This window comes from Miscanthus floridulus, chromosome 17, assembly GCF_019320115.1.
Source record: "Miscanthus floridulus cultivar M001 chromosome 17, ASM1932011v1, whole genome shotgun sequence".
NCBI classification, from domain to species: domain Eukaryota; kingdom Viridiplantae; phylum Streptophyta; class Magnoliopsida; order Poales; family Poaceae; genus Miscanthus; species Miscanthus floridulus.
Window position 1 is genome coordinate 57,388,715 of NC_089596.1, and position 25,490 is coordinate 57,414,204.

General features: G+C 47.2%; 1 protein-coding gene across 1 annotated transcript; it reads right to left on the bottom strand.

Annotated features, from left to right (window-relative positions):
- Nucleotides 1-7,471: 7,471 nt before the first annotated feature.
- LOC136515651 (uncharacterized) lies at nt 7,472-8,718 on the bottom strand. Its single transcript, XM_066509181.1, has 3 exons — nt 8,174-8,718; nt 7,811-8,096; nt 7,472-7,516 (listed from the first exon to the last, which is right to left on the bottom strand). The coding sequence occupies exons 1-3, from the start codon at nt 8,716-8,718 to the stop codon at nt 7,472-7,474; spliced, it is 876 nt and encodes a 291-aa protein (XP_066365278.1).
- Nucleotides 8,719-25,490: the final 16,772 nt, after the last annotated feature.

Sequence of the window (25,490 nt, forward strand, 5' to 3'; positions counted from 1 at the left end):
TCGGCTCGATTCTCAAGTAAGACCGCTCCCGCTCCACCATGACCTCGACGAAGAATTTCTCCGCGTCAACGGCCACGACGTCTTCAAGACTCCAAGCGCAAATTTGGCAGTAGCCGCCAACGAGCTCGCTCGTTTCCCTCAAACGCCCGAGCTCGCCAAGATCGCTGCCATGCTTAAAGCGGCTCACTGTCAGGTCAGCGAGATTCATGAGGATCAGAGACCTTCGTGTTCTATGAGCATGATTCACTGATCAGCCGCGCCAAGATCCAATTGCCGCCCCAGTCAAAGCCATTTCGCCAACCAGTCGCTACCTCTCTAGGGGGGACCCGAGGGACATCGCGCCGAACACCATCGCCAACACGACCAGGAGGTCGAACAGGACGCTCGAGTACATCTCAGCAACCTCTGGGATGTGCAATGGCATATTGAGCAACATCGCTTCGGTCGCCATGAAGACGAAGTGTGTCGCCGCTAGGAGTACGAAAAGGAGTACGGCAACCCGGACTCAGCCCTCAAGCCTATCCCCGACCGCAACGCCATAGACTATGGTGTCGACAACCCTAAGGGACCTCCAGCTTTCACAAGGGCACTCCGAATGCTTCGGTGGCCCCATGGTTTTAAGATCACTGGGGTCGAGCCCTACGAAGGAAGAATGAACCTGACTTAGTGGCTGTAGGCCTACGCCACTGCTGTCCACGCCACTAGAGGAGACACTAGAGTTGTGGCAAATTATCTCCCCATCATGCTCACGCCACCCGCCATGAGCTGGTTTACCAGCCTTGCGCCGCACTCCATCGGATCATGGGAAGAGCTAAAGAAATTCTTCACCGACAACTATATGACCACGTGTACTCGACCCGGCACGAAGCATGATCTCAGCCGCATCAACCAGAAGCCATCCGAGCTCCTCCACAGCTACATCCGGCGTTTCTCCAAGATGAGGAACTCTATTCCCAACATCACGGAAGCTGAAGTCATCACCGCCTTTATCCGAGGACTCCACCATCGCGAGCTTCACTCCAAATTCAACCGGAAGCCGCCCATCGGTATCGGCGAAATGATAACTACCACCAACCAGTACGCCGACGCCAAGGAAGCCAAGGTACACTTCAACGAGGATGTAGGCACCCAGCACCTGCCTCACTGTTACAACGATCGCCCTGATGACCGACGTCACAACGACCGCCGCCCCGATGACCGTAGCTACCATCGCGATAGCGGCCGTGATCAGACAGGAGGACACAGGCCTGGCTAAAATCGCCGCCGCTGGCCAGAACACATCATCGCCACCATCAGTCAACCTCGCGCCAAGCGCAACTATGACGAACAGTATCAAAAGATCCTTGATGGCCCGTGCCCTCTTCACAAGAACGCCAAACACAAGATGAAGGACTGCATTGGTCTAGCTAGGGAGTTCTATGACAAGAGGCTCGATGACGACGCCAATGATGGAGCTAGAGGTCGCCGACCACCTAGGGGCAACAACAATGCCTTTCAGGACCACGATAAGGTGGTCGCCATGATCTTCGGGGGCCTCACCTCCACTGAGAGTAGAAGGGAACGGAAGCTCGCCGCCCGACGAGTGCTCGCCGTCACTTCAGAGGAAACCACCACCGACCCCAGCTATTGCCCATGGTCCGAGGTCCCCATCACATTCAGCAAGGCTGACTAGTGGGTAGACATACCCTACATAGGGCGTTTCCCCCTCGTCCTCGATTCAACCATCCAGAAGGTGCTCTTCAAAAAAGTCCTTATTGACGGCGGCAGTGCTTTGAACCTACTCTTCGCCGGGGCCCTAAGGGAGTTGGGCCTCGCGATATCAGATCTCACACCCTCGGACTCCTCCTTCTGGGGTGTGGTACCTAGAAGGGCGTCTAGACCACTTGGAGAGATCACCCTACCAGTATAGTTTGGCATGACAAGCAACTACCGCGTCGAGCATATCAACTTCTACGTCGCCGACTTCGACACCGCCTACCACGCCATACTTGGCCGGGCAGCTCTGGCCAAATTCATGGCTATACCGCACTACACATATCTGGTGTTGAAGATGCCTTCACCTGCAGGAGTCGTGGCTCTGTGGGCCAACCTCTCCGTTGCCTACGCCTGCGAGACAGAGAGTCTCGCTCTCGTCGAAGCCACCGACCTCTCCATCCAGATGGCTAGCATGGTCACCGAAGCCAAGACAGCACCTGCCGATGACATGGAGATTCTAGAGCTAGAGCTTCCTCGCGCCTCCGCCAAGTCCAAGGAAATCAAGGAGGTCGGCCTCGGCCTCGATGACGCCTCCAAGACCGTGAAGATTGGGGCTCACCTTGACCCCAAATAGGAAAGCGCGCTCATCTCCTTCCTACGTGCCAACACCGATGTGTTTGCTTGGAAACCTACAGACATGCCGGGGGTACCACGGGAGAAGATCGAGCACTCCTTGAATGTCTCGCCGACCGCCAAACCGATCAAGCAGAAACTCCGCCGATTCGTGCCAGACAAGAAGGAGGCTATTAGGGTAGAAATAAAACAGCTCTTAGCTGCCGGGTTTATAAAAGAAGTGTATCATCTAGATTGGTTAGCAAACCCTGTTCTCGTTCAAAAAAAGAATAAAGAATGGAGAATGTGCGTTGATTATACTGATCTTAACAAACACTGCCCTAAAGACCCCTTCGGCTTGCCTTGGATAGACGAGGTTGTAGACTCTACCGCCGGCTACGAACTACTCTCCTTCCTTGAATATTAATCTAGCTATCATCAGATCTCCCTCAAGGAAGAAGACCAGATCAAGATGTCGTTCATTACGCCTTTCGGTGCATACTGCTACAAAACTATGTCCTTCGGACTCAAGAATGCCGGGGCTACCTATCAAAGGGCCATCCAAATGTGCCTCGGCCAATAGATCGGCCGCAATGTCGAAGCCTACATCGATGACGTGGTCGTCAAGATCAAGACAACCGACAGCCTTATCGCTGACCTCGAAGAAACCTTCGCCAACCTGAATAAGTACCGATGGAAGCTAGACCCTTCAAAGTGTGTCTTTGGAGTTCCATCCGGTATACTGCTGGGCTACATTGTTAGTGCTCGAGGCATCGAGCCTAATCCTGACAAGGTTTCTGCCATCACTAATATGAAATGACCAACATGCATCAAGGATATACAGAAGCTTACAGGTTGCATGGCTGCTTTAAGCCGCTTCATATCACGCCTCGCGAAAAAAGGGCTACCTTTCTTCAAGCTCCTCAAGGCCTCTGAGCGCTTTTCCTGGTCGGACGAGGTAGACTCAGCTTTCGAGCAGCTCAAAGTGTTCTTAACAAAGCCGCCAATCATGACAGCGCCAAGACCAGATGAGACTCTGCTAATATACATCGCCGCCACTTCTCGCGTCGTGAGCACAGCTATTGTCGTCGAACGCGAAGAGGCCGGGAACGCTTATAAAGTACAACGTCCGGTTTACTTCATCAGCGAGGTACTTAATGAGCCCAAAACTCGTTATCCTCAGGTACAAAAGCTGTTATACGCCATTCTTATTACGTCACGCAAACTCTGACACTACTTCGAATACTATAAGATCACCATGGTCACTGAGTTCCCTCTAGGGGACATTCTCCGCAACAAAGAGGCCAATGGCCGCATCATTAAATGGGCTGTTGAGCTCAACACCTATTCCATCGAATTTAGAAGCAGACCTACCATTAAGACACAGGCGCTTGCTGACTTTATCGCTGAATGGACCGAGATCCAAGAGCCCATCACCGCTGCTTGCCCTAAACACTGGGTGTTGTACTTCGACGGCGCCCTTAACATCAATGGTGCTGGTGCGGGCATTCTGTTCATCACACCGACCAAGGATAAGCTACGTTATGTTCTCCAGATACACTTCCCGGCCTCCAACAACACCGTGGAATACGAAGCATGTCTCCATTGTCTTTGTATAGCCGTCAAGCTCAGCATCAAATGCCTCATGGTGTACGGGGACTCCGCGCTGGTTATCAACTAGCTCAACAAGGACTGGTCCTGTTCCAGCGAGAAGATGGATGCTTACTGCACTAAAATCAGAAAGCTTGAAGGAAAATTCTATGGCATCGAGTATCACCACGTGGTACATGACCAAAATCAACTCGCCGACCACTTATCCAAGCTGGGTTCTTCTTGCGCCATGATCCCACTAGGGGTCTTCATTCAAGATCTCCTAGCGCCATCCATCAAGGAAGATAAGGAAGTCGAAGAGGTTCCCCCTGCCGAGCAGTTGATACTTGCGGTACCTTCATTGGTCGCCGATTGGAGGGACCAATTCATCAAGTACCTCACCAGCATCGAGGTACCCACAGATAAGGTTGAAACTGAACTCCTAGTTCGTCGAAGCAAGCTTTACGTGCTGGTGGATGGCAACTTGATGAGGAAAAGTGCCAAGGAAGGGATACTGCAGAAATGCATCACCCAAGAGGAGGGAGTCAAGCTACTTCTCGAAATTCACTCTGGTTCCTGTGGCAACCATGCGGCCTCGAGAACACTGGCCGGCAAGGCTTTCCGAGCTGGTTTTTATTGGCCCACAGCCATCACTGATGCAGAAGACCTCATTCGACGTTCTGAAGGATGTCAATTCTTCACTAAGCAAATACACGTGCCGACACAAGAGCTGCAAACCATTCTAGCTTCCTGGCCCTTCGCATGCTGGGGACTAGACATGATCGGGCCTTTCAAGCTAGCACCAGGTGGTTTCTGGTACGTATATGTCACCATTGACAAGTTCTCCATGTGGATTGAATATAAACCGCTTGTCTCGGCTACTGCAAAGAAGGTAGTTGAGCTCTTCGAAGATATCATCCACAGATTTGGTCTACCAAATAGCATCATCACCGATCTCGGAACTACGTTTACTGGCCATCACTTCTGGGACTTCTACGAAGACTATTGCATCTTCGTCAAATATGTCTCCGTTGCCCATCCAAGAGCCAATGGCTAGGTCTAACGGGCGAATGGTATGATCCTAGATGCCCTCAAAAAGCGCCTGTATCAGAAAGAAGAAAAGCACCTGGGCAGATGGCTCAAGAAGCTTCCAGCTGTAGTCTGGGGACTGCGTACTCAAGCTAGTCACAGCACCGGCATGACTCCATACTTTTTGGTCTACGGCTCAGAAGCCATACTACCAGCGGACATTACTTTCTGAGCACCTAGAGTGGAAAACTATAATGAAGTGCAGGCCAAGGCTATTCGGTCTGAGGACGTCGACAGGGCCGAGGAAGAATGCCTAATCACCTGTGTCCGTATAGCTAAATATCTAAAAGGCTTGCGGAGGTACTACAACTGAAACGTCAAAGGTCGTTCATTTGCTGTCAGCGATCTCGTTCTCCGTAGAAAACAAAAGACTGAAGGGTTGCACAAGCTCTCTTCCCCTTGGGAAGGGCCTTATGTCGTCGGAAAGGTTACTCGACCAGGTTCTTATTGCCTAAGTGACTTAGAAGGAGTCGGTGTTCCCAACTCATGGCACATCGAACACCTTATACGTTTCTATCCTTAAAACACTCCAGATATGTACTCTACAATTTTATATTCAGTAAAGTTTTGGTCTCCATAACTTGTCTCCGTTTTGTCTCTATTGTGGTTTAACACCCACTTGTGGTCGCCGATCTCTATGCTACTTCATGACGAACTCCAATACGTAATCGCCGTAACTGCGCTGACCATGTTTCTCCAAATCGCCGAACATGATTTCTCCAAAATCGCCGAACACGATTTCTCCAAATCCCCGAACACGATTTCTCCAAAATCACCGAACATGATTTCTCCAAATCACCAAACGCAATTTCTCCAAATCGCCGAGCACATTTTCTCCAAATCGCTAAACATTTTTCTTGATCGAAGAGCAAAATCCTTTCTTCTCTGTTCTCTTCAGAGATGACCCAGTCTCCGATCTCTCCCTACACATGCTACGGGCTCTGCGCTCTGCGTTATGGGTGGTCGGCTACGGTCCCTTAGTCACACCTGTTTGTCCTACAAGTCTATGGGCTCCGCGCTCGACGTTATGGACTATAGGTCAGCCAAGGCCGAGAGTTCAACATAGAATACATTGCTCAGACGCTGCTTATGATGCCTTTATCTCCAAGTTCGTATAACAACTGCCGAGCAGCACACGTTCTGCGCTGTTTTTTATGGAAAAGACCCAGTCACCGATTTTTCCCTACACGTGCCATGGGCTCTACGCTCTGCATCATGGGTGGTCGGCTGTGGTTCCTGGGTCACGTCTATTACTCCTACACGTGTACGGGCTCCACGCTCGACGTTATGGACTATGGGTTGGCCAAGGCCACAGGGATCAGTAGCAGACCAACTGTTCAGACATTATTTGAACTATGCATAATTGCGTCAGGTTTGGACCTGCGAAGATTTTTTCGCCGAACTACAAGCAAACTGCATATATTGCATATACATGCACCTTATAACATTTATTCGATGAATAATTGTTTCTTGCGCTTTCACGCGTTCTAATCACACGGTCAAGCTTTTATAGATGATAATCTCTGAGCAGATTACTGAGCTTTGTCGTTACCATCCATCTCACCAAATAGGTCTATATCACCGGCCAGCATCTTCGTTGCGTCCTCCACTTCGTCCTCCAGCTGCTGTGTCCCCGCATCGTCTAGTCCTTCAGCGAGCCCCCCCATATCGACTGAAGGTCGATGGTCGGGTAATGGGACCGAACAACCGTGAGGACATGGGTAGCGACGGTCATAGTGGCATCGTGGTTGAAAGTCTTGAAGTTCTCCCATGCTGCCTTGCACCTCTGGATTATGGTGTCGGGACATTGATGCCTACCATCATGCTGAGCGACCGGTTCTAGATCGACGCAGTCAAGCACCAGCTTAATTGCGGCGATTACAGCGTTGAAGTTCTCCTTTTGGACCTTGGCCTCCTGCACCAGCATGTCGAACTATGCTTTGGCTTTATGATGATAGCCTGCAAGCGTTACAATGATCCATTATACAAGGAAGCTACTTCAACAGTAATTCTAACAAGGAGGAATTCACCTTTCAGCTCCTCAGCAAGTTTGTTCGCCCGCTCTACTTCCTTTGCCTTCTCCTAGCGAAGTTGGTCGATGGCCTAGCGCATCTGGCCGAGCTCAGTGTCTTGCTCGAGAAACACAACAGTTGTCAACGAAACTGCGGCTGTTCGGCAATACAAACTACATTCGTTGATGTACCGTACCTGCTTTCTGTTTGGATACACTGTTGAGCTGTTCGCTTTTCCTCTCCAGCTGCTTGGAAGCACTTTTTAGTTGGTCAAAGACAGCGGCCTGCTGCTTGGACTGGCTCCACACCTGCTTGGACACAGCCGCCAGCTTTTCGGAAAGGATCCTCTTCTGGTATTCTAGGTCCCGTGCGTTCGACTTCGCAAGGTCTTGTTCGCGTTGGGCCCTCTAGATATTCTTCTCTGAGAGGTTCCTGGCCCCTTTGAGTTTTTCATTCTCAGCAAGGGGCTCCATTCACTTTATCAGTTGGCGGCGCTGCTCGGCAACTCGAGATATTTCCTGCATAATGCATGATGATAGTATTGTTAACCAATTCCAATAAACAACCAGGACCTTCCTAGATAAAGTATTCACCTTGATCTGTTTCATCACACCAGTAAGGGCAGTCTCTAGTCTCCTGAACTCCTTGGTGGTGTCCTCCTCTTCGACAATCACTATTTCATCGCCACGCTTTCAGAGGATCCGGACTGCTTGGGGTCGAGGTTCGTCACGCACGATCTCCTCCACCTCATCCTCCTCCGTTGCAGCTAGGGGGACCACCTAGGGGCTCGGTGGTCGGATAGCAGGTCCGACCATGCCCTCTGAAGCATCAGGGACTGTCGGCTGCTCCTTCGGTGCCGAAAGCTTTTCCGCTCCTAATTCCATCATTGCCGGAGGTGCTGTTGCCAACTCGTTCACCATTGTAGGTAGTCGCTCATGGCTATCAAGCCCACTAGGGGTAGCAATTGGCTCCCCCACGTGCTCTCGAACACTTGGGGACTCCAGGATGTGGCCTACTGGCATCTCCACCGCTCTAGGGCCAGTTTCTGGTTGCTGCTCAATCTGAGCGGGCGGGGCTGGATCAGTTGTTGGCTTTGCACTATATCAAATCAGTTATTCAGTCACAACAGAAGTAGGGGAAATACAACAAAGTAACGTTAGCATAAGGACACTTACGGTTTGGTCTGATGGTTCAATTTCTTGAACCAGCGGTGCCGGCCTAAGCCTCCGGGCGTAGCCACGGGGTCGACTCCTGTGCTCGGTGGGGGAATTCTCGGCTCTTCCTCGGTCAGCCTTGGTTTCGCCTGCCGCTCTGGGTCTGCTTCCGTTTGTTGCTCGGGGACCTCCATTGCCTGCCCCGTGGGGATTTCCGACGTCTGCTGCGCAGCAATTCCCTCCGCTCGTTGCTCGGGGACTCTCCTTGTCAGAGCTTCATGGACTTCTTTGCCTACCCTGGTTTGTTCCTCCACGCGTGGGTTGCGTGGAGGCCCTTTCGTGCTCGGGGGAGGGTTCATGAGAATCTCGTCGTCGTCAGATGAATCGAACACCGCGGTTCTTCGTGCTCGATTGGTCTGGTCATCATTAAGAGAGATGTCGCCTGGTTTGCGGGGAGCAGTAGCTGCTGTTTTCCTCTTCTTTTGGGCTGGCTCATCTGCCACCGGCCTCTTCCCCTGGGTTTTCGCCGACACCGGGGGAGGACTCTCTGTCCGACCAGTATCCATACCCCTAGATTCCGAGGAGACACTGACAAAGCTTTCTTCAATTTGAACTAGTCATCGTGCATCCACTGACGGCGGCCAATCGTTTCTCGGCACACCCGAGAAATACACCGCCCTGTCCTGCGAATGGATCTTCACATGAGTAGGATCAGTTTATTGCTCGGTAGTATAAATAAACTTCTCGGAAACACATAGTCAGGATATTCACCTGAGGAGGAAGATTCTTGCGACAACCTAAAGGAGGCTAGCGGAGCAAACAGCTCGGCAGTCCGCTCTTTGACATCATTCCTAGATAGTATTTCTGGCCTCTCTCGGGTACCATTGGTCTTCCCTTTGAATTCAAAGCCTGGGTGCGCCCTCTCTTTACAGGGTTGTATGCGGTGCACTATGAAACTCGTCGCCACCAATCCGCCATTGGTCTTCATGCCCTTTATCAAGCCGAGGAATTCATTCACTTGCTCCATGTCGTCATTGCTCGGCAGCTCCGACCAACTCCTCTAGCTTTCTAGGATGTGGTCGGCGTTACAATGAACCACTGGGTGGCTTTGTTTCATGTAGAACCATCTGGTGTTCCACCCCTTCAGCGACGTGTTTAGCGGTATGGTAAGGTATTCACTTGTCATCCCATCCCGAAGCTAGAGATACACCCCGCCGACCACCTTGGAACCAACGCCGCCTCTCTTCTTCAGCCAGAATAGGTGACGGAAAAGATTGAAGTGGGGTAGGATTTTGAGGTATGCCTCACAAAAGTGGATGAAGATTAAGATGTGGAAAATGGTATTGGGGTGGAGATTGCACAGAGTAACCCCCTAGAGCTCCAACAGATCCCTCAGAAATGGGTGAACAGGAAACCCTAACCCGTACCAAAAATAGTCTTTGAATACCACTGCTTCGTCAGTATGAGGTGTGGGAAAGGCCTCACCGAGAGCTGGCCACCATCCAGCGGTAGCACGGTCGAGGAGAACGTCGGCTTCCACCAATCGGTTCAGCTCAGCTTCTCCTATTCGTGATGGCACCCACTCCTCGTCACGTCAGGCCATGGCTTCCGCCTTCTTGGGACTCATCTTCTTTGATTTTGCAGCTCCTCTCTTCGGTGCCATCTCTCAGATCTGGTTATGGTTCAGCGGTGGAGGCAAATGTGGTTGCGAATTCGGTGGCGCGAGAGATGAGGAGGAAGATGAAGTGGAAAAGGTGGGAACGGGGTCTGCGGCGGCACTATTATATCGGATTTTCCCCACCATTCCACATTCAAGGGTTTTTTGGGAACCGTTCCTGTGATCTACGCCACTCCGATTTCTCTGATGTGGAATATGGGCCGTTACCTGGGCTTCTGCGCAACCGCAGCCCATGTCGCTCATTTATCGCTACCATCAGTTGCTCCTCGCCGAAATATCACCGACTTCTCCATCATTTATTAAGGCCCAGTAACTGACACTGTACAGCCGTTACTCCAGTTTTTTCTCCATGGTTCGATTTCTCCGATAACTCCGCCTGCAGCTTGGGGACTGGCGGCCTGCTCCATTGGTCTTTGATTGATTTTTCTAGTTTTTGACCCTGGCACCACATGACTACATCATCTATTGTCAGGCTCGGGGACTAAGTGGGCACACTTCACCTTGCGGTGAATGTGCCTTCTCTCTTTTTGGGCCATGCTCGAGGACTGGCTGCCTGCTCAACTAGTTTTTCTACTATTCTTCTAGTTTCTAACCCTGGCACCATATGACTACATCATCTGCTGTCAAGCTCGGGGACTAAGTGGGCACACTTCACCTCACGGTGAGTGTGCGGAATTTTTTCTCGATGACTACATGCCTATAGAAGAGTATTGACTCCTACTACTTTGTTCGGACTCTAAGTGGGCACACTTGGTCCACTGTGGAGAAATTTTCGATTCTAAACTTGAGTTCCTTACACCCTTATGGCAAGCCATACTTGGGTCACACTGCTCGACAGCAGTTCACGCTACTCGGCGATAGGTCATGCTGCTCAGCAATGGTTCACACTGCTCGGCGATGGTTCACGCTGCTCTGCAGTTCAGCATGGTGGTGGGACCATGAGCTTGACTGCTCGGCGTTATTCGCACCTGCTTGGACAAGCTCAAGACGGCGTTGCACAACAGGTACAAGGCGCTCGGGGACTAGCTGTGGGGTGTACGACCCTAGATACCCACGGTAGACCACATGGGCTACGCATAAGAAGAAGCCTTGCGGGGCACGACTCTGCTCGGTGCCTTCCACAAGACATCGGGAAGATATCCTAAAGATACTATGAGATCTGTTAGGATATGTATGATCCCAAGATTCCTGTAATCAGTTATTACTTTCCAATTATCTCTTAGATCTAATCGACTTGTAACCCTACCTCCCGGACTATATAAGGCAGGCAGGGACCCCCTCTAAAATCACGGCATATCATACGGTAGCTAATAAAAACCAACAGACCATAGGAGTAGGGTATTATGTCATACTGACGGCCTGAACCTGTCTAACTCGTGTGTCTCTATTGCCTTCTTGTTCTTGATCTCACGCTCCTCTACCGATCAATCTACCTTCATGGGATACCCCTCGGAGGACTGCCGACGATATTCTGTCGACAAGGGTCTTGAATGTGGTCTGGTGCAGTCCAGCCTTCAACCACCACTGGGACAAAATCATCCAAACTAAGCCAATGATTTTCAAACATGAAGGCCTTTCCTTAGGGGATGTCAGTGCTGATCTCAATCACACATGGCCAGTGATCAGAGGTTTCCATTACCAAGGTGCTGACTAGAGAATTTGGGCATTTGGATGTCCAAGAATTCAAAGTGAAGAACCAATCTAATCTCTCAAGGAGAGCAGGGGATTGCTTGTTTGTCCATGTGAATTGCATGCCATGGAGAGGGAGCTCAATCAAACTGAGATTACTAATTGCTTCATTGAAGAGGAACATTTCATTTGGGTCTGCACCATCTCTATTTCTGTCTTCTAGCCTTCTGATCAAGTTAAAATCTCCAACAACCAGCCAATCAATTTCTAGGTCCATTTGTATCTCTCTAAACCATTCTAGGAATGTCCTTTTACCCATTGGGGTGCAGGGGGCATAGACAGTGGTTAACAGCCAGCAATCATTATTTAGCTTCGAAGTGAACTCAATTGTGACAGCAAAGTTGTTGCTTAAAACCAACTGGCCTGTGAAAGCACCACTTTTCCAAGCCAATAAGATCCCCCCCGGGCCCCTACTAAGGTAAGGAACTCTAGGGTGTCAAACTCTGGTGGGCAGATATTCTTCAAGAAATTGAGATCAAAATTCTCCTTCTTGGTTTCCTGAAGGCAAACAATTTCACTTCTACTTTCCACTATTTTATCTCTAATGAAATTCCACTTTTTGTCAAAATTCAGCCCTCTGAAATTCCAATTCAATTTTTTTTAGGATTTGATGTTCCTCATTGAGAACGAATAGGTCTCGAGAAATTGTGATTGGTTGATATGGGTATAGGGAGTACATTATATAGGCAAGGATCAGTAAGGGTTTATAGAAACACCCAATCAACGGTGATCCTTGCCTAATCAATAAATATCTACCATAATCTCTAAAGGTAGCCTAGCCAATAGGCTTGGGCGCTAGGCCCATGGCCAGCCCATAGGCGCCTATTCTAACATGCCCCCATAGTCGAATCGTTAGCCACTCTACACGTTTAGACTGGACCTGAACTCCATGAACACTGAAGAAGGCAGCCCTTTGGTGAAGATATCCACATATTGTGAAGAAGTGGGAATATGTAGAACACGAAGATCACCTTTGAATTGGGTAGAAGCCGGTGAAAGGAGATATTATGGAATTGATTTTGTTCAAGAAGCTGAAGAACAAGTCCGTACTATCCAAACCCACATGGCCGCAGCTCAAGCTAGGTAGAAAAGTTATGCTGATCGACGTAGAAAACCTATTGAGTTTGAAGTTGGAGACTTCGTTTATCTGAAAGTCTCACCTATGAAGAGTGTCCAACGCTTTGGTGTGAAGCGAAAGCTTGCACTGAGATATGTTGGTCCATTTGAAATCATTGGACAAAGTGGTAAAGTGGCGTACAAGATTCAATTACCTCCTGAGATGAGTGCTATCTTCAATGTCTTTCATGTATCCCAATTGAAGAAATGTCTTCGCGTCCCTGAAGAGAGAGTTCCATTGGGGGATATCGAGTTAAAATCTGATTTGACCTTTGAAGAAAAGCCAGTTCAAGTGATTGACACTCGTGAGCGAGTGACTCAGAGTCGGGTAGTCAAGTTGTACAAAGTCATGTGCAGCAATCAGGGTAGTGAACGCGATGCAACGTGGGAAAGGGAAGATTATTTGAGGGATGGTTATAAGGAATTCTATCAACAATGATACGCTTTTCAAATCTCGGGATGAGATTTTTATAAGGGGGGAGGGCTATAACACCCCAGGTGTTTGGCCTCCACATTTGCACTGCATTTCATGAACATGAGCATCATGCATCCATTCGTGAACTTATATCACATGAAACATGATTTCGAAACATTGCAACATGTTGTATATTTCATGTGTGTTGTTTCTTTTATGAAATGTAAAGTGTGCAACACTCAAGTGCAACATGTGTAACTCACTTTAGTGAAACATGGTTAGTAGTACTATGCAACACACTCATGAAACATGTGAAACATGACTATGAAACAAGTGTAACAATTCCTGTGTTTTTCATTTGTTTCAGTACATACCATGCTTGATTCTTGTGTGACCAATGTGGGGTGTGGCTAATTATTCTCCTAAGAACCCTAGTTATACTTAGAATGTCATTTGGAACATTGTTCATGTTGATCATTTTGCCTAATTAGGTTTCCAAGTCATGGTTTGACCAATTTCGACCCCTAGAGCTCCTGTGTTTGACTGTTTAAAAAGTGTAGCTTAGGATGTTTGCATGTCTGAGCAACCTAAAACAAAGTTGTAGCAAATTATATAAGGAACAAAAGTTATTTTATGACCATCTCATGAAAATGTGCACAACATGCTCAAAAAGGGCCCACAAGCCTAAGATCAGTGCTGTTTCAACACTTAGAAATTTTCTATGTATTGGAACTGCTTTTCAGTTTTCATGAAGGCAACTTTGGAACCTTGTAGATGGAAATCCATGGTGAATTAGCTCGAGCTCATGTTGAGTCATTTGGAGTACTCACTTAGCTCTATCATGTAGTCCATCTGGATTAGATTTTGGCCGAGTGGATTAGGAGATAATCGGTGTCGAAATTCGCCTGTCAGTCGGACTCGATGAACACTGAAACGAAATGTTCAGATCGGTCATGGCCGACCGGCAACAGAGGTCGTCCGCCGCATGGCGCCGCGCGTTGCCGTTGCGCTGCCTGCTCGGGCCACGTCGGGTCTCACCGCTCCACATCACGCCCGCGCTCACCCCGGCTACGACCCTGCTCCATTTGCTCCACCCGCGCGCGTCTGAGCCACTGAGAAGCCACCGCCGTCGCCTGTTGCTCCGCTGAGGTCGTGCGCGCTCGCCGCTGTGTCTCGCCCAGCACCATCTCGCTTAGTGCTCCGCTAGCATCCCATGAGTCTCGTCTACGTCTTCTCTGAGTCGTACGAACCCTAGGTAAGCAGCATTGCCGGCTCCACGCACCGCCGCACCATGGCCGCCATAGCCGCACCGGTGACCTCACCGTGGCCAGCATGGCACCGTTCCCCTCCTCCTTTCTTAGCTCTCGCTTAGTCTTCTCCATCACGTGTAGATGCTCGGATGTAAATGCTACCACCAATGCCGGTCCAGCCGCGCCGGGACACGGCCGAGCGCCGCCATGCGCCATGGCCGAGCCGCCGAGCTCCATGGCCGGAGTACTTAAGGACCGCTAGAGCTTAGGATTTGTAAATCAATCGACGCGGGGTAGCTTGGGGAGCACGCCGGTGCCGTTAGTTTCGCCGAAGGATCCGCCGTTGGCGAGCTTCGCCGTGTGCCGCGCCGTCGTCGCTGTCTCCCTTGTTTTCCTCTCGCTGACCTGTGGGGTCGTCTGACCCGAGGGCCCCGCTTGTCAGTGACTGAGTTTGAGAAGATAGTTCAAAAATTCCAATTTTTAGTGCTGTTTTGTAAATTTTGTAACTCCAAATTGGTAGATCCAAATTGAGTACTTCCAATTTGTTAGACTCTCTGTGAGGTCTAGTATTTAAGAAAAATATGACATGAACACTTATGGTGGAAAATTTGGATGAATTAAATAGGAACTTGAAAAGTGTTTTTGAATGCATGCAAACTTGTTTAAATTATATCTGGAGTTTCTGTGATTCAAAAATTATGAAATTTTGTGGGTAAGCTAGTCTTGTATAGTAGAAGCTCTGGTTAAAATTTGAGAGTCATTGCATGTGTAGTTTTTGAGTTATAGATTTTCCTTTTATCATTGGTGGATACTTGTGTGAATTTTTGTAAATTATCTAGGAATCCTATGGCCATGAAACTTGGTAGGTAGTATCTTAGTACCTTAAGGATGCTAGGAAAAATATGAAATCTATTGCTTGACACTTTTCACTAAGGTTTCCTAATTATGCCATTTTAAGCCATTCTGTCTTACCATTTTTGTGTAGGTTGTTATACTTACTCAAATGGTGTGAAATTTTTATGGTAGTCTACTTAGGGCATGTAGTGTTTACTGTAATTTTTGTAGATTTAATGGTGTAGTTTCATATATGTTTACTATTTCCTCTAATTAATTAAATAAATTAAGAAAGGTATTAAAAGACATGTTTTGGGGATGAACACCCTACTTTCTGGTGTTCTTGTGATATGTGTGATATGTGAGTAAAGTTGGTTTTGTCCAATTAAGTGTTTATATCATAAGTTAATAATTATTTTTTTGCATTATGTCCCTCAGGACAGATCTGGGGACTTTGGAAAGTTCCCCATGATATTTTGATTTGCTGTGAATGGGATGAATACAAAAGTTGTAGATAATTTATGTATCTAGCTCCTGTCAAAATTTGAGGGCATTTGGCCTAGTAGTTTAGAAACTACAGCTGTTTAAAGTAGGTTCCAGTTTTTGCTTACTCTCTGCCTTGTGAGGACAAAGTTCTGTTGATTGATGAATTCGACCTGGTAAAGGTTTGAATCATGCTTTGAGGTCTGAAAATGAATTGTAGACAATTTCATAATCTTTCCAGATTGTCTTGTTGCATGTCATTTGGACTTATAAATCTCCAGTTATGGCTAGTTTACTGTACCACTACATAGTCTCCATTTTGTTGAAATGCAAATGCTTGAGTGCATGCTTGCGCTATGTGCTCGTTGATTGTTTAGGGGTTAGCCTAACTTGAGAATATGCTTAGGTGCAGGTGCTACGGTCATTAACTGAAGATGAGCAATTATACATTAGGTTGTATAAACTTGGTAAGTAAAGTGATTTGAATAGGGCTTAAGTTGGAATATGCAAACTACAGCGAACATGCGCATTCCCCGAGCATCCCTGACATTCATCATGTGCATCCATGATATTTATCTTGCGCATTCATGCAATAGGTGTGCCGGAGGGAGTGACGTTGCTGGAGTTCGAGGGAGCCAACCAGGAGGAGGAGCCCGAGGTGCAGGAAGCCGACGAAGCATCCGCCGCGGAGGAGTTGCCCGAGTGCCCTGACCACCAGCCTTCCTCGTTCCTAAAAGGCAAGCCCCGGAGCATATTAAGCCTCCCATGCTTTTACAAATACATTGAGTATCTTTTATTGTTGATGATGCATTACGTATAGGAATTGGTTGGAACCAATTGCTGCATTATATATTCCTTCCTTGTCCAGATATCGCACTGGAATCCTATTTAAGTTCAGGACGGGTTAAATGCTTAGCCATGCTTAGTGCGGTAGAAGTCAGGTGATTTCCTGTCACCTGCGAGCTTTAGGATGAGGTGGATCACGGTTGGCTATATTTGCTATCGTGGAAAAGAACCATGTGAATAATGAATTAAGACCGGACGGGGTCTTGTGTAGGTTTGAACATAGTGACTCCGTCTGAGTCGTTTAAGGACCGATACGCTGTACGTCCTCATGTCATGTTGAACGCAGCCCTAACACTTAGCTGGCCGGATAAGTCGTTCCGACCGCGAAGCCTAGTAGCTCGGTTCAGGCCGGGGACACGAGCAGGGGTCCGCAATCTGGATGGAAGTAAGGATGTGCAGGGAACCATTGGCGTAAGCCCAAGGGCGGGTTAAGTCACCAAGCACTCATGGCAGAGTGGTTCTCTGATTTTGCGGCACTGTTCGGACTCGCGACTTCTGAATTGTACCAACGGTGACTTGTTGCGACCCTGACGGGGGAAGCAGAGTTTGTGTTTAGGAATACCCCTCCAGCTGGATAGGAATCGATTCGAATCGCCGTCTCTCCCCGGATAGTGAGAACTTGACTGAGCAGCGGCAACATAGATGCACTTAATTTAACGATATGGTTAAATGGATGATGATGATAAGGTTGCCACAATGAATACTTGATATGGTTATTAATGTTTGCACCCTAATAAAATGATTGCTTAGTATAGGTGCTAATATAGATGACAGGATAATGGCTAAAAAGTCACTGCTAGTCAGGATAAGAGTTGATCATACTACTTATGCTTTTCTGCAAAAAGAAAGTGTCAGCCTAGCTCCACTACATTAAGCTATGCATAATCCTTGGTGTCATTTGTTTGGTTTCCGACGGGTAAGTCTAGCTGAGTACATTCCCGTACTCAGGGTTTATTCCCTCTTGTTGCAGATGACCTTCTATATCAGGGATTCTGTAAGTATTGTCTCCACCCGGCGGGTGATGAAGACTAGATCATGGGCATGATCTCCGTTCTCTTATCTGAATGCTTTTGCGGGCCGTGATCAGCAAACCAAGTATGTGTATTGGAACTCGGTGTGTGAGTTAAACTATTTGCTTCCGCATGTTTACAAGACTTGTTTTGTAATAACGATGACTCTGTGATGGTGTAATCTATTTGCGAATGTCTGCGAAATGTTGTAACGTACGATATGTTATGTTGAATTACTGTGATCTTGGTTGTATGCAAGTTGGTTTGAAATCCTTCGAGATTTCGGTTGACTACCGGGTTTATATGGGCTCAAGTTCGAGAATTTGATCGGTTCGGCGATTGTTTTTGTACTTGTGCTCTTATAAATTGGTCGGTTCTGTGACAGCTGGCATCAGAGCTAGATTCAACATTAAACATGTCTTACGGCTATTTAAAACAAAAGCTTTTGTTGTAAAAATGGTTTTCCAACTTATAGTTATATATAAGTGTTCAAAAATCAAAATTTTTATGGTATACTGGTGATCACATCCTTTATAGCCCACTTAAGGACTTCTAGGTGGCTTATATATAATTACTAACTTGGGGGAATTGATTGTATCTATTTTCGTCGTCCATGCGGCGTGATATTGCATGGGTGCCATTCGTTTGAATGATAATGTATGGATCAATTGCCTCTACACTAAGGTAAGTGTGAGTTGTGAGAGCATGACCGTCCAACCGTTGGTCTAGGGGAGAGCTAGTTGTGGTTACTGGAGTATTTGCATGTTTCATACATGTATATATGAAGGTGCTTAATTGTGGGTACATTTGTCGGGTAGTTTGGATACCGAAGTATATATATCGGGGGATGTATATAATGGAGGGTATCTTAGTTACTACTTGTGTAATTAGCATTATATCTTGTTGGGTTGGGCTGCAATAAAGTTTTCTGCAGGTACGCTAACAATGCACCGTGTAGATCGACTAGTTACCGCTAATTGAGAGAACGCATGTATGCCACCGTATATCCCGCTAAAGCTTAAATTTTCATAGGTTTGTGAGGACGTACGGAACGCGCATGCATCATATTCACTCATGACATTCATATTGCATTACTCCCTCCCTTATAATTACTTATCCCAAGTATAAAGTACAATCTCTCAGCAAAGTAACCCTCTCACGTGAATTGCATCCCTTTTTGATACAGATGGCCGCACCCATGTTTCCTACTGGTAGCAGCACCTTTTTGGACCAGTTCGGTACTCCCACTTTGCTCTGGAGGGTGCTCAGTTCAGTTGGGTACCCGGAGGCACCCAGCTACACGTGGAGGCTGGTGGTACCATTGGGAGATGTACCCTGGTACGTCGTGACCTTTGTGGTGCCACAAAACCCCTCAAGACCATTGTGGCATGGGTAGGAGCATTGAGACTGATGGACGTAGTCCATGGGAAGCCGCTCAGGTTGCTGTCCTTGATGTGCTAATGGATATAGCACAGAGCTTCAGGGATGAGTTAGTGGGTGGACCTGCTTCATCCATTCCCCGAGTGTCTCCTACCGAGGCTGAGTGGACTCAGGACGTTGGTCAGGCCTTGGTTCAAGGCCGTGGCGAACGTGTGCAGAGCGACAACGCTGGAATGAGTGCTATGATGGCAGTCTTGAAGCTTTGTCGAGTCAGGAAAAACACCCTTTCAAGTGCACTAGATGAAGCTAGCAAGGCAATGGAAGCCCAGCATAGGTTCAGGTTGCGTGCCCACAAGTATCGCCGTAGGGCGGATGCATGTGGGAGAGCTCAGCAAGAAGTTGAGGAGATTCGCAATATTGCAAATTATCGTCTACAACAGTGGGGTCAAACCGCACGTGAGAGAGACGTGCTTCATAACCAGCTGATGAACCTCACTATTGAGAGAGATGAGGCTACACAAGAGTTGGATCGTGTGACACGTCACCGGGATGCCGCTTTAGAGTTAGCAGAAGAAAGACGTCGGGGTTGGATTTTGGCCAACCACAACGCCTTTCAAAGAGAGCAAGCACTACAAGAACAGCTTGAAGAGCTTCAGGTTGAGCACCATCAGCTGCACAACCGTCTATTTCCTATTCCCCGTCCCATACCCAGGTATCCAATAGTGGGTGGACCTCAAGTAATTGAGGCCGATGAGGAAGAAGAGGACGTGCAGATGGATGATAATGCAGCTGAGCCGGCAGATGAAGAAGAAGAGGAAGACCTAGAAGAAGTCCAAGGTGTCTCCGATGTGGACAGCGATCACTTCGACGAGTAGTTCATTAGCAAGCCTCACTAGTTAAGCTTTTGCAGTCAGTGATGTAATGAACTTAAGTACGAAGACTGATGTTGGATGTACCTTTTTAATTCGAATTCGGCATATAATGTACTTTAATTCGCTCCCTTCGGGATGCAGTATCGTAATGGTTAAGTTAAAACTTGTCATGTTGGAATGCACTGCGTTTGGCACAAGTAATCTACTTGATGATGTGGTGATTGGAGAATGAATTATTGCCTCTGTTTATTGTATGAAGTTTTATTCTCGTTCAGTAAATTCAGTTTGGCACGATTATATTGTTCCTCTCCAATGTGCTGACATCATCAATAATTACTGGTTGCGCATTGTGCAGATGCCTCGTACTCGTTCCACTGGTGCGGGTGATGATGATGATCTTCCGCCACCACCACCCACACCAACTGGAATTAATAGCAATGCTTGCGGAAGGATAGCACACTATGGCCGAGGCCCTCCAGTACGATTGCGAATCGTGATGGCCGTGGTCCACGCCAAGGACCGGATCCAAATCAATACAGTGATTTCAAGGATTTCCTTGACACGAAACCCCCAATCTTCAAGGAGGCTGAGGAGCCTCTACAAGCTGATGAGTGGTTGAATACTCTCGAGCAGAAGTTCTGTCTGCTCCGCTTGACTGAGGTGCTAAAGACTGAGTACGCATCTCACCAACTACATGGGCCAGCTGGCATTTGGTGGAGTCATCATCGGTCCACTATGCCCGCTAATGCCCAAATCACTTGGGATCAGTTCAAGTCTGCTTTCAGGGGAAATTACATTCCTCCTGGTCTCATGGCGATCAAGCATATAGAGTTCATGAAGCTGACTCAGGGGAACAAGAGCCTGAATGAATACCTGCAAGCTTTCAACAACCTTGCAAGGTATGCTACCGAGTTTGTGGACACTGATGCCAAGAAGATTGCTAGCTTCAAGCGGGGACTTAGCCCCAAACTGATGAAGACCATGGGAAATTGCAAGTGTGCCTCATTTTAATGAGTTTGTGAGTGATGCCTTATCGCAAGAGAACAACAATGCTGTGTATGCTGCTTCAAAAAGTCGTAAGAGGGCCTATGAGGCGGGTGCCTCACAATCTAAGGCTCCCGTCACACAGAGGGCTCCATTCCATCCTCCAGCGTCAGCCGCTAAGTTTCACCCACCGCAGAAGAAGAATCCCGCCAAGACTGGGTTTCGCAAGGCATTTACAGTTGCTCTTCCCAAGGGCACCTACCAGTCAAGGCTAGTTCCAGTGTGCCACCAAGCAACATGCCGTGCTGGAATTGCAACAAGCCAGGCCACTGGTCAAGGAAGTGTCCTTACCCTAAGAAGAACAACTACTAAGGTGGCCGTAGGGGCAAGTGAACCACACTAATATTACTGAGATTCCTTCAGGAGAGGTAGTGACTGCCGGTAAGTTTCTGATTGACCAACACCCCGTAGTTGTACTATTTGATTCAGGTGCCTCGCATTCCTTCATTAGTCCAGCATTTGCATCCAAGTTTATGCAGAAAACATATACTGTTGAGGGTGAGGGTTATTGTATTAGGGCTGCTAGTGGTATTATCCCAACCAAGCTGGTAGTTGGGGATGTACTAATTTGAGATAGAGGGGCGAAGTTATCAGGTTGATCTGGTAGTTTTACTCGGGGCTAGGTATCGATGTGATATTGGGAATGAATTGGATGAGCCGTCATGGGGTGCTTATTGATACATCGACTAGGGTAGTCATGCTCAGAGATCCTAGTAATCAGGAGGGTTTTCTAGTACAGTTACCCAGGGACATCAATCTTTCTTGTCACGACCAATGCGGTGCAAGCAAAGTCTCTGGCAGATATCCCTGTCGTGTGTGACTTTCTGGATGTTTTTCCCGATGATTTGCCTAGATTGCCCCTGGATCGAGAAGTAGAATTCAAGATAGAGTTGCTTCCTAGCACAGCTCCCATCTCTAGAAGGCCATATAGAATGCCTCCTAATGAACTAGCCGAACTTAAGACCCAGTTGAATGAACTTCTAAAGAAAGGCCTTATCCGCCCTAGTTCATCTCCGTGGGGGTGCCCAGCTATCTTTGTGAAGAAGAAGGATCAATCTCTGCGCATGTGTGTAGATTATAGACCCTTGAATGCAGTTACAATCAAGAATAAGTACCCTCTGCCACGCATCGATATCTTATTTGATCAGTTGTCTAAAGCAAAAGTCTTTTCCAAGATTGATTTGAGATCTGGGTATCATCAAATCAAAATTTGGCCTGAGGATGTCCCAAAAAACTGCATTCTCTACAAGATATGGTCTGTATGAGTACCTTGTTATGTCTTTTGGATTGACCAATGCCCCCGCACATTTTATGTATTTGATGAATTCGGTGTTTATGCCCGAGTTGGACAAATTTGTGGTGGTATTTATAGATGATATCCTAGTCTATTCTGAGAATGAAGAAGATCATGTTGAACATTTACGGGTGGTTCTCACTAGATTGCGGGAACACCAGCTGTATGCAAAGTTCAGCAAATGTGAATTCTGGCTTCGTGAGGTACCTTTTCTTGGACACGTGTTGTCCGATGGTGGAATTATGGTGGATCCCACCAATGGTGCAAGAAGTGTTGAACTAGAAGGCTCCAATCTCGGTGCATGAGGTTCGGAGTTTTCTGGGGTTGGCTGGCTATTATTCGTCGCTTCATCCCGATTTCTCTAAAATAGCCAAGCCTATGACTCGATTGCTGCAAAAAGACATGAAGTTTGTCTGGACTCTTGAGTGTGATGCGGCTTTCCATACCCTACGAACTCTTCTAACGTCGGCTCCGGTTTTGGCACAACCGGATATCGAGAAACCTGTTTGATGTGTTCTGTGATGCATCAGGTATTGGGTTAGGAGGTGTTCTTATGCAAGAAGGTAGAGTCATTGCTTATACCTCTCGCCAACTTCGGAAGCATGAAGTGAATTATCCAACGCATGACTTGGAACTCGCTGCAGTTGTTCATGCTTTGAAGGCCTAGAGGACATTATTTACTTGGCAATGTGTGCAACATCTACACTGATCATAAAAGTCTCAAGTACATCTTCACTCAACCAGAGTTGAATATGCGTCAGAGAAGATGGCTCGAGTTGATCAAGGATTATAACCTCCAAGTGCACTATCACCCTGGCAAGGCAAACGTCGTAGCGGATGCCTTAAGCAGGAAGTCTCATTGCCACTCATTGATTGAGAGTGATATACATTTGTCAAAGCTCCTTCATCCTGCAGTCCTTCACAACATCACTGTCAGTTGTACTCTACAGAGTCGAATTATCGAGCTACAGAAGACAGATGCAGGTGTGTTTCACATCAAGCGCAAGATGAAAGGGCAAGAAACCAAACATTTTTGAGTAGATGAGGAAGGCGTGTTATGGTTCAAGGATAGGTTGGTAGTTCCGAAGGATAGAGAGCTTAGAAATCAAATCATATCCGAAGCTCATTCCTCTAAACTATCTATTCATCCTGGTAGTAGTAAAATGTATCATGATTTAAAGCCTCGATTTTGGTGGACCAAAATGAAGAAAGAGATAGCCGCTTATGTGGCTAGGTGTGACACTTGTTGTTCGGGTCAAGGCTAGTGCACATGAAAGCTGGATTACTTCAGCCACTCTCTATTCCAGGTTGGAAATGGGAAGAGATAAGTATGGATTTTATTGTTGGACTCCCTACTACTCAGAGGAATTTTAACTCAATTTGGGTGATTGTGTACCGACTGACCAAGTCGGCACACTTCATTCCTGTTCCGCATAGACTTTCGTCCAACCGACTATGCAGAGTTGTACTTCAACCAGATAGTCCAACTGCATGGGATCCCTCGTACTATTGTCTCGGATAGAGGACCACAGTTCACTGCTCGCTTTTGGGAGCACTTGCATGGGTTATTAGGAACTAAGCTAGTAAGAAGTTCTGACCTATCATCCGCAAACCAATGGGCAAACTGAACGAGTGAATCAAATCTTAGAAGATATGTTGAGAGCATGTGTCATCTCGGCTAAGGGCTCATGGGAAAAATGGTTACCCCTAGCTGAATTCTCGTACAATAATAGTTATCAAGAGAGCATAAAGATGGCACCGTTTGAGGCTTTGTATGGCCGGAAGTGTAGAACCCCTTTGAATTGGGTAGAAGCTGGTGAAAGGAGATATTATGGAATTGATTTTGTTCAAGAAGCTGAAGAACAAGTCCGTACTATCCAAACCCACATGGCCGCAGCTCAAGCTAGGCAGAAAAGTTATGCTGATCGACGTAGAAAACCTATTGAGTTTGAAGTTGGAGACTTCGTTTATCTGAAAGTCTCACCTATGAAGAGTGTCCAACGCTTTGGTGTGAAGCGAAAGCTTGCACCGAGATATGTTGGTCCATTTGAAATCATTGGACAAAGTGGTAAAGTGGCGTACAAGATTCAATTACCTCCTGAGATGAGTGCTATCTTCAATGTCTTTCATGTATCCCTAATTGAAGAAATGTCTTCGCGTCCCTGAAGAGAGAGTTCCATTGGGGGATATCGAGTTAAAATCTGATTTGACCTTTGAAGAAAAGCCAGTTCGAGTGATTGACACTCGTGAGCGAGTGACTCGGAGTCGGGTAGTCAAGTTGTACAAAGTCATGTGGCAGCAATCAGGGTAGTGAACAGCGATGCAACGTGGGAAAGGGAAGATTATTTGAGGGATGGTTATAAGGAATTCTATCAACAATGATACGCTTTCAAATCTCGGGATGAGATTTTTATAAGGGGGGAGGGCTATAACACCCTAGGTGTTTGGCCTCCACATTTGCACTGCATTTCATGAATATGAGCATCATGCATCCATTCGTGAACTTATATCACATGAAACATGATTTCGAAACATTGCAACATGTTGTATATTTCATGTGTGTTGTTTCTTTTATGAAATGTAAAGTGTGCAACACTCAAGTGCAACATGTGTAACTCACTTTAGTGAAACATGGTTAGTAGTACTATGCAACACACTCATGAAACATGTGAAACATGACTATGAAACAAGTGTAACAATTCCTGTGTTTTTCATTTGTTTCAGTACATACCATGCTTGATTCTTGTGTGACCAATGTGGGGTGTGGCTAATTATTCTCCTAAGAACCCTAGTTATACTTAGAATGTCATTTGGAACATTGTTCATGTTGATCATTTTGCCTAATTAGGTTTCCAAGTCATGGTTTGACCAATTTGGACCCCTAGAGCTCCTGTGTTTGACTATTTAAAAAGTGTAGCTTAGGATGTTTGCATGTCTGAGCAACCTAAAACAAAGTTGTAGCAAATTATATAAGGAACAAAAGTTATTTTATGACCATCTCATGAAAATGTGCACAACATGCTCAAAAAGGGCCCACAAGCCTAAGATCAGTGCTGTTTCAACACTTAGAAATTTTCTAAGTATTGGAACTGCTTTTCAGTTTTCATGAAGGCAACTTTGGAACCTTGTAGATGGAAATCCATGGTGAATTAGCTCGAGCTCATGTTGAGTCATTTGGAGTACTCACTTAGCTCTATCATGTAGTCCATCTAGGATTAGATTTTGGCCGAGCAGGATTAGGAGATAATCGGATGTCAAAATTTGCCTGTCAGTCGGACTCGATGAACACTGAAACGAAATGTTCAGATCGGTCATGGCCGACCGGCAACAGAGGTCGTCCGCCGCGTGGCGCCACGCGTCGCCGTTGCGCTGCCCTGCTCGGGCCACGTCGGGTCTCGGCGCTCCACATCACGCCCGCGCTCACCCC